Below are 14,422 nucleotides of genomic sequence, written 5' to 3'. Positions count from 1 at the left end.
TGTTGGTATTTCTTTGGGGTTTTTTTGCCTGCAGTATCCTGAATTTCTGATCAAGAAAGTGACTATGCTTACACCCTCCCATAGCATCTTAGACTAGTTTGTGCTCTGTATATGTTGCTTCCCTGTTCCTGCAGGTCCAGTACACATGCTGTGCTGGACAGCTTGCTGTTTGCTACCCTTCCTCTCCATCAAAGGTCTATTGCTCTTTCGCCAGGACAGCTTGCTGAAACCTGGCGAAAGAGTGAAGAATGGTTGTTCAAGCACTGGGTGATGTGAGAATGTGCACTGTTTGTACTAAAGCACACCTAAACACGGATTCCAGAATGATTGAAACAGGCCATTAGTATGTTGAACTAAGTTCTCTTTCTTCAAGAGGATTTTTCACTAAAATTTCAAAGCAAGGCAGCTGTACTTTTGCTTTCCAGCACTGCATTATCCAGGACTAAAACCCTTTGCATGAAAGTAAGAATTGATCTTTTGTCTGTTTCAAGTGATCTCCCCAAGGCCCCAGTGCTCACTTTGCTGCCATGCGGAGGGCACTCTCTGCATCATGGATGCTCTCTTCCAGTCGACGCTTGTCCTGCTCCAGCTGGGTAAGATGTCTATTGAGCTGACGCAGAGATTGATCTTTTCTTCTCAGCTCCATCTTTGCCTCGGAGAGACTCTGAGAGCAGACAGAAAACAGAGTTACTTGTCAGCTCCGATAATTAACTTCAATTTATGCCATAGGCTATTAAACAAAGAGGGATACAGACTGACTGTGAAACAGATTGGGGCTATTTTCTAATGAAAATGGTACCTATTTACCCTTCTTAAACTTCCAGTACATTTAAGCACTTTAAAGCAAATAAAAACTACCCTAATTTGTCACAATCATAAATGCTACGAGTGCTATACAGAAATAAGTTACCATAATATTGAGTTAAAATGTAACAATTTTAGGATTAAGAATTATTGTGCATGGTAGGAACCTAAGAAGAACTGCACTGGATCAGATTATAGGCCCATCTAGTCCAGGATCTGTATTCCCATAATGGCCAAACCAATTTTTATGGGAAAGTCTAAAAGCAGGATATGAGTGCTATGGCTCTCCTCCTGCAGAAAAATCCAAAGTATCTCAATTCCTGGAAGGAATGTAAAGATACTGAAAACTTTTGGTCAGCGGGAAAGGAATAGAAAAAATATGGAAGATGGTTCCCTCTTTCATTACAGCTCTTCCATTTGCCATATCACTGTTCACTGTAATGCCAACTAAAGCTGACATGAAACCATACTTTATTTCAATTATGTCATATGGCTTTTGTGATTTCCAAAATTCTATCCCTGGAAGGTTGCCCCAGGATCTAATCTCTAGCATTAAACACTTCAAACAGAAAATTAGTTCAGATGGATTGAATACATATAACTACATAAGGATGAACAATTAAACAACTTGAACACTAATTACAATCAAGGTCTTTATACTGTTTGCAAGAAGGTAATGTTTTCAAAGGATTCTGGTTTACTAAGATCAATTTTCAATTCACAGTTCAAGCTTTTCTTTTCATCTGTCCTTCCCCCTTTGTTGAAAGACAGTACAATAGTTAGACTACAAAAATGCCAGTTCTGTATTAGATTTTGGTTAAATGCTATTCCTGCATTTTGTTTATACTTGTCTGTATTTTGAGTTTGTTACACAGAAACCCAGTTCTAAAAATGTGTCTCTTTATAGAAGTTTACTTTTGGCTTGTAATGTTTATTGCAAAAGGATTTAAATCTGCTGTTGCAAGACTAAATTCCTATATGCTACTTTGACAATTTAAAAAAAATTATAACCTTCATAATGAAGCCAGGAATTTTAAATATCTACATTAACACTTTACATCTATTCCTAACATCTTCCATCTGAGGATTTAAAACATCAAGCAGCAGAAATTTAGGGGATATTGATTTCCAGAAAGGTTGAGCAAGCACACTTCGCCAATGTCAATGGAAACTCAACAGTGCAATGAAAGCCCAAAGGACCAATACCGAAAAACCTCAGATTTTATCAAACACTTGGGAAACAGCAGGCCAGTTCTAACTGTGCTTTTGAAAGACATGGACACACATTTTGGGAGGGTGCCATATTTCCAAATTCATGAAATTAACCATAATATACACATTAGAAATAAGGCCAGTGAATGGCTGTGAGATTATTTCCCTACATGTATCCTTGTTCTGACATAGCTGTACAGAGAATGATTGACATGGGGCCCTTGTAGATCTTGAGCTATGGATACACCTCTTGGGCATGCCCAAGATAGGGTACAGAATCTGGAGCCTGCCAGGCAGTGGAAATATAACTAATGGAACATATAGTACCCTATACTAAATACTCTTTAACAAGTAGGCATACTGTGTCCTTGCAATACAACTATGGCCAGTAAGAGGTGGAAAAAATATATCTGTTGAGAATTTATCCTTCCCAATTTGAAAAAATCAATCTAGAAGATGAACTTGCATCAAAAGCTTTATTGACATGGGAAGAAGAACTATGCTTCTTTGTCGTGATTTTTTAAAGAATCTGCTTGCCATTCACTTGCATACTGGGTGTTTGTCCTCCCAGCACCCCAAGCTGCATTTCCCAGTCAAGCCGGGATTGGCGAGAAGAGAAGCAACAATTACACATTTCTATGTTTAATGTGAAATGCCTGTCTCTCCCTTCTTCTACTTAACAGTTGATCACTGATTCACTCTTGCAGTGCCTATCACTTTGAAGGCAGGATGGATGGAGCTCCTTGTGTGCCTTTTCAACATGCTTCTGCCTGATAGTGAATGGGATTTAGAGAGCATGGCTTTGGGGTCTAAATGCTGAGCTCAGTCATTTTCTTCTATAAGTTCTGCTGGGTGGGCATGGAAGAAATTGTACCCCTACCACCACTTTGAAACTTCAAGGTATGATTCTGGAATCTGATAGAAGGGGATGAATCCAAAAGCAGATGAATTTCCAATGGGTTTTCATGAATTGCACCCTGCCCAATTCCAGTTTGTAGTGATCTGTGCAGAATGGGATCATTTTTGCAAATCACAATTCATGTGAATTCTATACAAATCACAGTAGCCTACAGTCATGTGGTTTTCAGGTACTTATTTGGGCAAATTTCATCTGATCTGAAGTGGGCATAAAATCCAGTGAGCTCACATGAGACAGATTTCCCTGTTTCAGTACCTCCCTACTCTGTCTGATGGGGAATATCAGTTTCTTATCACTATATTCTAAGTGGCAGGTACTTCAGAGATTTTGAAGCACAGGTATTCTTACATTGATTGCTAGCATGAAAAAAGCTCTTAATTTTGAAGGAGCATTTTCTTGATCTTTGCCCATAAGAACTTTCAATCAATCATGGACATGGGCAGCTGCCATTCATAAGGGGGAACCAGACAAAAATCATCCTTCTGCACAAGAGAACAGATGAATACTTCTCTGGGTTGCATGGGCTGGTACAGTCCAGAGTATATTCATTGAAAAGGAGTTTTATATGTGTTTTAAATGGGCTCATATTACATCCATTAGGAAAAGGTAATTTTTACTGAAACCAACAGGACTTATTTCTGCTTAGTATCACATTGTGAACTTTGCAATACTGGCACACAGGGAAACATAACAAATGGATGAGTACAGGTAATTCACTATTTCATGCAGTCAGCTGACAGGCAACAAACTTGTCAAGGAAGGCAGAATTTGGAGCCCCTGTTGATGTTATTAGCGGTTTAACTTCAGGAGAAAGCCAAGTTAAGACAAGCTAAACTATTTCTCCATGTTAACTTTTTTTTTAAAAAAAGGCTATAATTCTGTACAACTGGGAGTAAATCCCACTGAACTCAACTTAGCTTACTTCTCAGTAAAAATATATAGGATTGCACATTTAATTATTCTTTTTCTTAAAAAAAAACCATGAAGGTCAGTGCAATTACACTGAATTTGTGAATCATTAAATTGGGTGCTACATATGGGTGATTTCAGATATAATGAATGCTCTTATTCACCCAGATATTTTTTAAAATTATGCCCTTTTCAATATTGCTTCCATGTCAGTTTATGAAAAAAAGAAACACAAGTAAGGCAAACAGCATGTTTAAAAGTCAAGGAAAAGAACACCTTTGTCTGGTGCCAAAAATACAAGAAGGAACAACATTGGTGCAGGGCAAGCCTCTCCAGGGAGAAAATTCCAAAAATGGGGTGCAAACACGGAGAAAGCACTCTCGAGTCACCACCTCTCTTATGTCAGCAGAAACACCTGAAGGAGAGTCTCCAAAAGATTACCTCTCTGTGGGTAGCTTGATATGGGAGTCAGCATTCATTCATGTGCATGGAATACAAGCCATGTGGGGCTTTAAAATTAAGTACAGTGGTACCTTGACTCATGAACCCCTCAGTTCACGACCAAATCGGGTCGCGAACAAAAATTTCATAAAAATTTTTACTCAGGTTGCGAACTTCGCACTGGGTGGCAACTACGATCACAGCCATCTCCCCCCACCCCGAGTGGGGAGATAGCTGCGATCGTGCTGGGGGTGGAGATGGCCAAGATCACACCCATCTTTCCTGCAGGAGCGCACCCATGATTGAGCCTGTCTTTCCAGCAGGAGCACAACTGCGATCTCGGCCATCTCCCCCTCCCCAGCACGATCACGCCCACCTCCCCCCCCCCGAGTGCACCCGCAATCACGTCCTCCCCCCATCCCAGTGCACTGGGATGACGGGCACATGCAGGGATGATGGGCGCGATCATGGTCGTGCTGGGGGGGGGGTGGGGAGATGGTTGTGCTCATAGTCCATGCATATGTTAAAAAGGCACAGAGAGCAAAATCAAACCTTGCAGGATTTTGTAGCATAAATACCACAGGGCCAAGCAATACTTCTTCAGGACCATATTCTAGGAATGGCCCTCTTGGCAGAGCCAGAACTACCCCCAAATGCAGATCTGGACAGCCAGTCCAGGAACATAAAATTGTCAATGGCACTTAGAACTGCTGAGTGTTCCCAGAAAATTAACAGAGTCTTAGTAAATTAACACCATATGGCTCTGGCACAAACTCTCTCATTGGCTGAGGAAGGTAAGAACATGGGCTCATGCCACATCACAACCCTTCTTGCAGCACAGCTTCACATCCCTTCATTTTATTGCATTGCACTGTTCCACCATTGCCTCATCAATTGTCACACTCTCTAATCACCCCCTTCCCTTTCTCTTTCCTTTATCACTGGTGTGTTAGCTCTAGGGAGAACCACGTGGCTGGAAGATGTGGCTGTGGACAATACTTAGAGCTAATTCTTCCCGCCTCTGTATACACAGTTAGAGAACAGGTGGCTAAGAATGGCCACCCATACTCTGCTTTGCTCAGACTCCAGAGAAAAGCAGGTTGCTTACCTGTAACTGGTGTTCTTCGAGTGGCCATCTGTGCAGTCACACATATGGGTACTGCGCCTGTGCAGTGCCTGTGGCCAGAAAATTGACAGCTAACCATTTTTGGCAGGAAAGCTCCACTCCCCTTCCCCCCTGTGCCTATAAAGAGCGGAGCGTCCGCCATTTTGTTCAGTCTTTGCGACTGAACGTACGCTATCTTATTCAAAAAACTTTGTTTGTTTGTTTTTTGATGTCGGTACCATGAAAAAAGGGCATAGTCGGTACCGAAAGATGCATTCACTCACCGACACCGAGTGGTCGATGCATCCACTCACCGCCACCGAGCGGGGCCGGCGGGTGGGTTGTGTGACTGCACAGATGGCCACTCGAAGAACACCAGTTACAGGTAAGCAACCTGCTTTTCTTCGTTGTGGCCTCTGTGCATCACACATATGGGTAGATTAACAAGCTTGCCATAAAGGAGGAGGGAAGGTGTCCTCATTGAAGAACGGAGGAGAGAACAGCTCTACCGAAGGAGCAACCCCATTGAGCTCGAACACTGAGACAGTAGTGCCTGGCAAAGGTGCAAGGGTTCGCCCAAGTAGTAGCTCGGCAGACGTCATCAATTGGGACCCCGGATGTGAATGCAGACGAGGTTGCAACAGCTCTAGCAGAATGGCCTCGAGGAACTCAAGGCAGTTCGAGCTTAGCTAATTGATAGCATAAGACTATAGTGTGGACTATCCACTTAGAAAGTCTCTGTGGAGTGACTGGATCGCCCTGATCCCTAGCAGAATATTTGATGAATAGTTTATTGGATCGTCGAATAGACTCTGTTCGCGATCAGTAGAAGGCTAAGCAACGGCGAACATCGATTGAATGCAAAGATCTTTCCAATGGAGTCGACGGTGATGGAAAAAAGGCAGGCAGCACAATGTCTTGTCCCATATAGAAAGATGTAGACACTTTAGGCAAAAAAGATGGGTCGAGGCGTAAAACGACCTTCTCCCTGTGAAAGTTTAAATAAGGAGGGTCTATGCAAAGCGCGCAAAGTTCACTGGCCCTCCGGGCTGAAGTGACAGCTACAAGAAATGCCATCTTCCAAGAGACCAATCGAAGATCCACCGTCACCAAAGGTTCGAAGGGGGCCTTCATAAGGGCCTGTAGAACTACAGAGAGGCTCCATGTGGGCATAACCAGTCTAATTGATGGGTTAAGATTATATAGTCCCTTCAAAAATCTTTTGAGGATAGGATGAGAAAACAGAGGTGATCCGTCGACTAAGCCATGGTAATAGGCTATTGCGGCTGTATACACTTTAATGGACGACGGCTTCAGTCCGGAATGGTGCAATTCCAGGAGGAACTGAAGAATCTGTTGAATGGATGAGAGGAATGGAGAGAATGAACGCAACTTGGCAAAGGCGGAAAAACGTTTCCATTTAGCCTTATATGACTTCCTTGTGGATGGCTTTAAGGCAGAGTCGATGATATGCTGAATATCAGGGTGCAAAAACTTCGGATTCAACGGGTCTTGTCTCGAACCGGATAGTACAGAGAGACCAGAGAGGGGGGAAGCACCTGAGTGATTGGGTTCGACAATCGGATCCGAGGTGGTCGAAGTCATCGTCGGTACCGACGGATTAGTAGAAGCTGTCGGATTCATAACTTTCGAAACTGTCGTCGGCACCAATGGAACGTCAATCATCGAATTCGCCACGCTGTTAGGTTCAATGAGAGCAAATCCGGGTGGTGAAGTGTGCCGTCCACCTGTGTTATAAGATATGGGAGTGATGGAAGATGAAGAAATTCCCCGCGAGAGATGTCGAGTAGTTTCGCAAACCACGCTTGACGTGGCCACCAAGGGGCAACTAGTATCCCCGATGCTCGGTTGTGCACTATCTTTGATATGACCTTCATCAGAAGAGGGATCGGAAGGAAGGCGTAGAAGTTCATATTGTTCCAAGGGATCATGAATGCATCTCCTAGGGATGCGTGTCCAATTCCCGCTCTCGAACAGTAAGCCTTGCACACCCTGTTCTGTTGGATAGCGAATAAGTCCACGTTGGGAAACCCCCAGCGCTGGAAAAGGTGGTTGCGCTTACGGGGATCCAGTTCCTACTTGTGAGAGGTGAACATGTGCCTGCTGAGAAGATCTGCCTGCACATTGTCTACACCAGCTAGATGAACAGCCATCAGTGTGATGTGTTTCTGGATGCACCAGTCCCAAATTTTCATAGAAAGTCTGGCTAGAGTCGGTGACTTTGTTCCCCCCCTTGCTTGTTCAGATAAAAGACGGTAGCTATATTATCCAAAGTTATCTGAATGATCTAATGATGAAGGATGTCCTCAAAAGAGCGCAGGGCTTTGAAAACTGCCAGTAGTTCTAGGAAGTTGATATGATTCGTGGATTCTAGATGATTCCACATACCCTGGGTAGATAGGCTGGAGCATATCGCTCCCCATCCTAGAAGAGACGCATCGGTGCCAAGGGTAATCGTAGGAGGTCGCGCCCTGAAGGGGACTCCTATTGTAAGATTGGTCTGTTCCAACCACCAATGCAGAGAGTGAAGCACGGAAGTTGGGATCCGAATCAGTCTCGACTGCGGATCTCTTTGAGGATGGTACAACTTGTTGAAAAAGAGTTGCCGTGGGTGAAGCTGAAGCCTGGCATGTGGAACAACGGCAACTGAGGAAGACATATGCCCCAGGATCCTCTGGATAGACCTCGCCAGGACCGTTCCCTCTCGTCGGATTCAATGGATGTGGCGAGCAAGAGTCTGTTGTCTGTCCTGAGGGAGGAAGGCTTTTTCCAACATCGAATCCAAGTGGGCTCCAATGAAGGTGAGCGTCTGCGTCGGGAGAAGAGAAGATTTCTCAGTATTAATACGTAGGCCTAGGCTATTGAGCAAGGCACAAGTTGTATGGATGGCCGCAAGGAGTCCTTCTCTGGACTGCGACACCAACAGCCAGTCATCGATGTACGGATAAATTTGTATGCCCTGGAGGCGTAGGAAGGCACAGACAGGAGCCATGCACTTGGTAAAAACCCATGGAGCTGTAGCCAGTCCAAAAGGCAAAACTGTAAACTCATAAAGTTGGTTTGCAACCGCAAAACGAAGGAAATGCCTGTAACTTGGGTGAATTGAAATATGGAAGTAGGCGTCCTTCAAGTCCAATGAGGCGAACAAATCCTCTCTCCTTAGCAACGGCAAAATGTTTTGAAGGGTAGTCATAAGAAACTTTTTTGGTACAATAAACTTATTTAAGTTCCGTAAGTCCAAAATCGGACGTAGACCACCATCCCGCTTAGGGACCGTGAAGTATCTGGAATAGAATCCGTGGAGTCTGTCAGATGGGAATACTTGACGAATCGCTCCTTTACGGAGAAGTTGATGTATTTTGTCGAGCAGTACCGGTGAACATGAAGTGGACCGGATCGGACTCGATGGAGGAACTATGTCGAATTCTATTCGATAGCTGTGTTGAACGATGGACAATACCCATCAGATGTGATGGACTCCCAAATGGGGAGTCGGCTTCAAAGCCGATCCCCAGATGAGAGGGGGGTGCGTATTGGTGGAGTGTGAGGAATGGTTCGCCAGTCCCGTCAATGTTGCCTCCGATTGTCGAAACGACGGCGGCCTTGGTGGAAGCGTTTTTGGGGCTGAGGACGGCGGCGTTGCTGTTGCTGTTGGTGTTGTGGCTGCTGCCTCGGTTGATATGATTGCCTGTAGGATGGACGATCACAGGACCACTTACGTCTGGTGTGGGACTGTATCTCCATCCTGCGTGCCGTCATCCTCGATTCATGAAGCTTCTTGAGCTTGTGGTCGGTGGGAGAATGGAAAAGCCCGGATCCATCGAAAGGCATTTCCTCGATCCGGCGCTTGGTTTCTTCCGGAAAATTACAATTCCAAAGCCATGCATGCCTTCGGAGAGAAACGGCACCAACCAAGGCCCTTGAGTCAGTATCCACGTGGTGCCTCGCCCTGGATAACTGCTGCACCACGACCTGCATGGCTCCCTTAATCAGGACCTTCGTGAGGTCACCCTGGTGGTCTGGGAGGGTGGAGGCAACATTGTGCAGGCGCTGTATAATAAAGTATTGATACCTTGCCAACGTCGCCTCGTAATCTGATATACGGAGCTCCAGGCCTGAAGCAGCGTAGACTCGCCTAGCCAGGGAGTCTATTTTTCGGCCCTCTTTATCCCTCGGTGCCGTGTGCCCTCTCGCCTCTCTGCCCTGCGAGGATTTGACGACCGCAGAGTTCGGTTTGGGATGTCGGAGGAGGAAGGGGATGTCCTCCTCCCGAACCCTGTACATAGACTCATATCTCCTGGACGTCGGATGAGGATGTGATGGCAAGTCCCAGGGCTGCGTCATCGCCTGCCGCAAGGTGGTTATGAGCGGCAGGACGATGGATGTCAATTGCTCCCTGCGGACGACATCGTAGAACTTTTCCGTCATCGTTCCCGAGTGCTGGGCAGCGTCAATGTCCAGGGACTGGACAAGTCTAGACATCAGCTCCATGAAGGAGACGTGGGACTCATCAGGCGACGCAGGACCCTGGGATGTCACAGCGACATCTGGAGAGGTTGAGTTGACCTCCGAGTCGGCCAAATCTGCACCGCAGTAGGGTGGGGCCGAAGATGATGACTCCGCCGGGGAGAAGGAGCAGCTGCTTCCACTCCGTGGGGATCGAGGTGATGCCCGCCTCGGATCCAATGAGCACAGTTGGTCACGGGATGGAGGAGAGGATCGTGCCCTGGGAGCAGGGTAGTACCCTACGGAGAGCGGATCACCCCAAGTATGGTAGTAGGGGTGACGCCAGCTCTCCGGACGTTGCTCTACAGAGCGGCTCCTCTGGCTCCCCAGTGGGGACAGTCCAACATCCACTTCCATTGTGACCGCGGGCATGGGTGACGGTGACCTTGCCCTAGGAGGCGAGTCCTGGATTTCCCTGTCGGATATGGAACCCCGTAGAGTTGGAAGGGGTGCAGGCGGGAGGTCAACCACACAGCGGGGAGACCCTTGAGGGGTAACCTGCATAGCCTCCTGGAGGACCGGTTCGAACGGAGTCGGTACCGTAGGCGTCACCGGTACCAAGGGGCCCATCGGATCTGAGTCCCGATGTCGGGGACGGTCTGGACGGTCCGATTTCCTGGGTCTCTTGGGAGGCTTGGAGACCTTCTCCTTCCTGGCCTTTTTATGGCCTGCCAACTTCTCGGATTCGGCATGCTTCCGCTTTCCATGCTTCTTTTTAGGTAAAGCAGAGGGAGCCACCGAAGCAGACGGACCTTCATTCGAAGGCCGTGAGGGTGGGGCCACAGAAGCGGAGCCAGGTTTTGGGACGGCAACAAGCAGGTCTGATTGCATCAGAGCCCAATCCCAAAGGAGTCTCCGGAGGCAGTTTTCGCAGTTCTTCCTGGCCTGCTTGGAGAAGGCCAGGCAATGTGTGCATTTATCCGTCCTATGCCCCTCTCCCAGGCAGAGGAGGCATAGGTCATGCGGGTCAGTTGGTGCCATTTTTGACCCGCAGTCCACGCATTTGCGGAAAGCCGCTCACTGCGCAGAAGAAGAAGAAGAAGAAGAAGAAGAAGAAGAAGAAGAAGAAGAAGAGAGGGATAGTGCAGAGGGTAAGTGTGTGTATATATATATTAGATAGATAGATCGAAAAAGAAATAACAAGAGAAAAACTATGAGGAACAATTAACTGGGAAAGAAGGACAACCGAGAGCAAGGTAACAGTCGAAGCGAAAGTCGAAAGCGGCACGAGGCACAGTGAACGGCGGTCGCAAAGACTGAACAAAATGGCGGACGCTCCACTCTTTATAGGCACAGGGGGGAAGAGGAGCGGAGCTTTCCCGCCAAAAATCATTAGCCGTCAATCTTCCAGCCACAGGCACTGCGCAGGCGCAATACCCATATGTGTGATGCACAGAGGCCACGATGAAGAACCTCAGAGGCTTCTCTCTTTGCTATGGAATTTGGTACTGGCTCTTTGGAGCACTGGCTTGGGGCATGAGGCGGTTGCTGCCTCAGAGTGCCCCACTTTCTGTCGTGGCAGCAAATGACACATGGGAAAGTAGCTAGTGGGGCTGTCCAAAGCACCCACTGAGGACAACATAGTAGTAGGGGCCACCCTGGTGGAGAGGAGGGGAGTGGCGTAATTCACTGCCCCTCCTATTCTGCTGCCTTCAGGGGAGGGCTGGCCCCGACAATATAAATCATCTGTTAGGGTGGGGGGAAGCTAACATTTTTGGATTGTGGACACATTTGGCAATTTAAAAAATTGTCCCAAGCACCGCCACAAAATAGCTGCCAAGAGAAATGCAGCACAGAGCAAATAACCTGCCCTGAAGACGGAGAACTATTTATTTCATTTTTATACCACCCAATAGCCAGTCTATCCAAGAAAGCCATAGCTTGTGCTTGCCTTCTGATCAGAATTCCAAACTGCTTCAAGCCATGGCTTGCAATTCTACTTTGAAGAGCAATCACAAACATGAGCCTCAGGTTTCATTGTCTGTCAATCCACGGTTTAGTATGAGACACAAACCAGCTCCAACCATTACAGTAAATGTCACACTAAACAAAATCATTCCCTGTCATTGTTTCACCCATAGTTTACCATCACCAAATCCCATTGGGTGGGATATGGATACACTCATATAGAAGCCATGAAAGCTTGGATTGCTGCAGATTACAACTATGACCTTTTTTGAGATTCTTTAAAAGGGATGTTAATTGGCTTGAATATCATAACCCCAAAAACTAGATATTAAAAGATTATAAAGAATATAAGAATGATAAAAGATGGATGCTAAATGATGGACATTCTCCCTTGCCACACATGCTGCAGTACCTAGGCATCGTAACTACCTTCAAGACAAAATTTCATCTTAAGTCGTGGTCTTCATGGGTTAAAGATAAAGCTTTAAAGTTGTTGAACCATATGCGGTGTGCTTTAAAGTAATACACTTTCAGTTGCTAAGTCTTTCTCCCCGCCCCTGCCCCCACCCATTCCTTCAGATTGATCTAATTAAAACCCCTGATAAACTTTATGGACTCTAATATTTCCAGCTGAATGACTGAAACCAAGAGGTGTGCCTCAAGGCAGCAAGGCAGCAATGATAAGCAGCAGGTTAGCCACTAATTTCTCAACCAGGGTAGATTGTAAAAGTGTGATGTTCTGATATCCAAGAAACTGTTCAGGAGAGAATAGGATAAATCAAGTTTAATAACTCTGGTCCTAATTGTTCCCCCAATGCTCAACTCTAATTACTTGGAGAACTCTCCTGACTGTCACCTGATATTAAGTTGTTGGAGGCTGAGTGTGGAACAGTGAGATAATCAATAAACATTTAGAGGGGAGAAGAATGAAGATCCCCGTTAAGCAGTGGGAACCGGCAGCACCCAAAGCCCTTCTGCTCATGAGAAAGCCTATGGGAGAACCACAGTGATTGCAAAGCAATAATCCAAAGCACTGTTTTTAGGCCTTGAGGCCTTTAGGCAGGAGTACATTTGAGAAAAAAAGGTTAACACGGTCACCCTAATTACAGCCCACTTTCACATGCTTCTTATATAAGCGAAGACAAGCCAATTAGGTAGAAAGGAAGATAAGAGAAGTTTTATTTGTATACTAATTAAACCCCTGATGAAATTAAAGGAAAAACATACAGCTCTGTAATTGTGTCTGAGAAAGGTCACTTCAGGTTCAGTTATCAGAAAAGCGCAGCCTTGAGATATTTCACTTAATCCACAATATAGCTCTTTATTTTGCTCCCTGGACCTTAATATTTACAAAAATAAGAAAATTTCAAAACCTGATAGTCCCTTTATCTTGAAGCACTGCAACAGACAAATTTGAACTGTTAGAAACTTAAAACTGAATAAGGAGAGTGTAGGATAACCTAACAAAACCAAAACAATTAGATTTTGCAAAGAACATTGTGTAGATGCCAAATGGTCATTCTAAAGTGCAGAGAGCTTTTTAAATTACTCAGTCTTAAAAATTTTTATATTTTCAAATATCTGAAAATCCAGCCACTAAAATTGTCATACAATTATTCACACCACAATTTTTTTTACTCAAAGACGTGTCACAGACCAACTCTCACAACAGAAATTGAGAATAAAGGGCAAAATTCAATATGGTCTATGCATCAGCAAGATCCACCACTGGTGCTATGGAAAGTGAGCCCTTTTAAGAGCATACCCTGGAAAAAAGAGAAAACGCTCATTTCTAGAATGAAACAGGAGAGCAGATTTTGCCCTGTTAGCTAAGCCCAACCTTATCCTGTTCCAAATATGAGCATTTTGGCTGGTTTTTTGGTTGCTCTATTATTATCTTTGACATTTATATCCCAGTTTTCCTCTTACAGGAAACTCAAGGTGGCTCTCATAAACCTTATCCTCTCCACTATATCCTCACAACTACTCTGTGAGGAAGGTTAGGCTGAGAGTGAACGACAGGCCCAAAGTCACCCAGTGAGCTTCAAGGCTGATGGGCACTAGAACCTGATCTCTTAGGTCCCTAGTTCACCATTTTAATCACCACTGATGCTAAGAGGTGCAAACTTTCTGCTGCACCTGTGGCAAGTCCTACTGGTATAACAACCAGCAGACATGTAGTGGCACCACTGGCTACTGCCCAACACAACCAAAATGAGAATAACCTTGAACACAGTTTTGGAAGAATAAGGCAGCCTCAATGCTAACCTATCTACTGAGTTCTAAATAGAGGGTTTTACAGTATGATGCTGTTAAATATGCTGGGCAAAATGAGACATAGCCGCAAATCATGTGGCCTACCCACACAGAACCTCCTCATGTGTTGGGCAACTTGGTGGGCAAATTTTAGGGGTCATTACATGCTGAGATACAAGGCTTCTTTAATCAGTGGACGTGGGAAGTATTTAGATTGGCCTGAAGGAGATAGTGACTTGGGCTGACCACATATTTACATGAAGCTCCCAGTGTCTCTTGTTGCTGAGTCTCTGAGTTTTACTATACTCCCCTGTCATGAGGCACCCCAATAATGTCTCAAG

General features: G+C 45.4%; 1 protein-coding gene across 1 annotated transcript in view; it reads right to left on the bottom strand.

Annotated features, from left to right (window-relative positions):
- The window catches only part of LOC123022145 (coiled-coil domain-containing protein 171-like), a 191,429-nt gene that overhangs the window by 85,801 nt on the left and 91,206 nt on the right, over positions 1-14,422 (bottom strand). Inside the window, exon 18 of the mRNA XM_044427586.1 lies at positions 519-664. Within this exon, the coding sequence (XP_044283521.1) occupies positions 519-664 (146 nt within the window). The remainder of the gene's footprint in view (positions 1-518; positions 665-14,422) is intronic.

Source organism: Varanus komodoensis, unplaced genomic scaffold (genome assembly GCF_004798865.1).
Source record: "Varanus komodoensis strain SLA01 unplaced genomic scaffold, ASM479886v1 scaffold19, whole genome shotgun sequence".
Classification (NCBI taxonomy): domain Eukaryota; kingdom Metazoa; phylum Chordata; class Lepidosauria; order Squamata; family Varanidae; genus Varanus; species Varanus komodoensis.
This window is presented reverse-complemented; position numbering and strand designations above follow the sequence as displayed.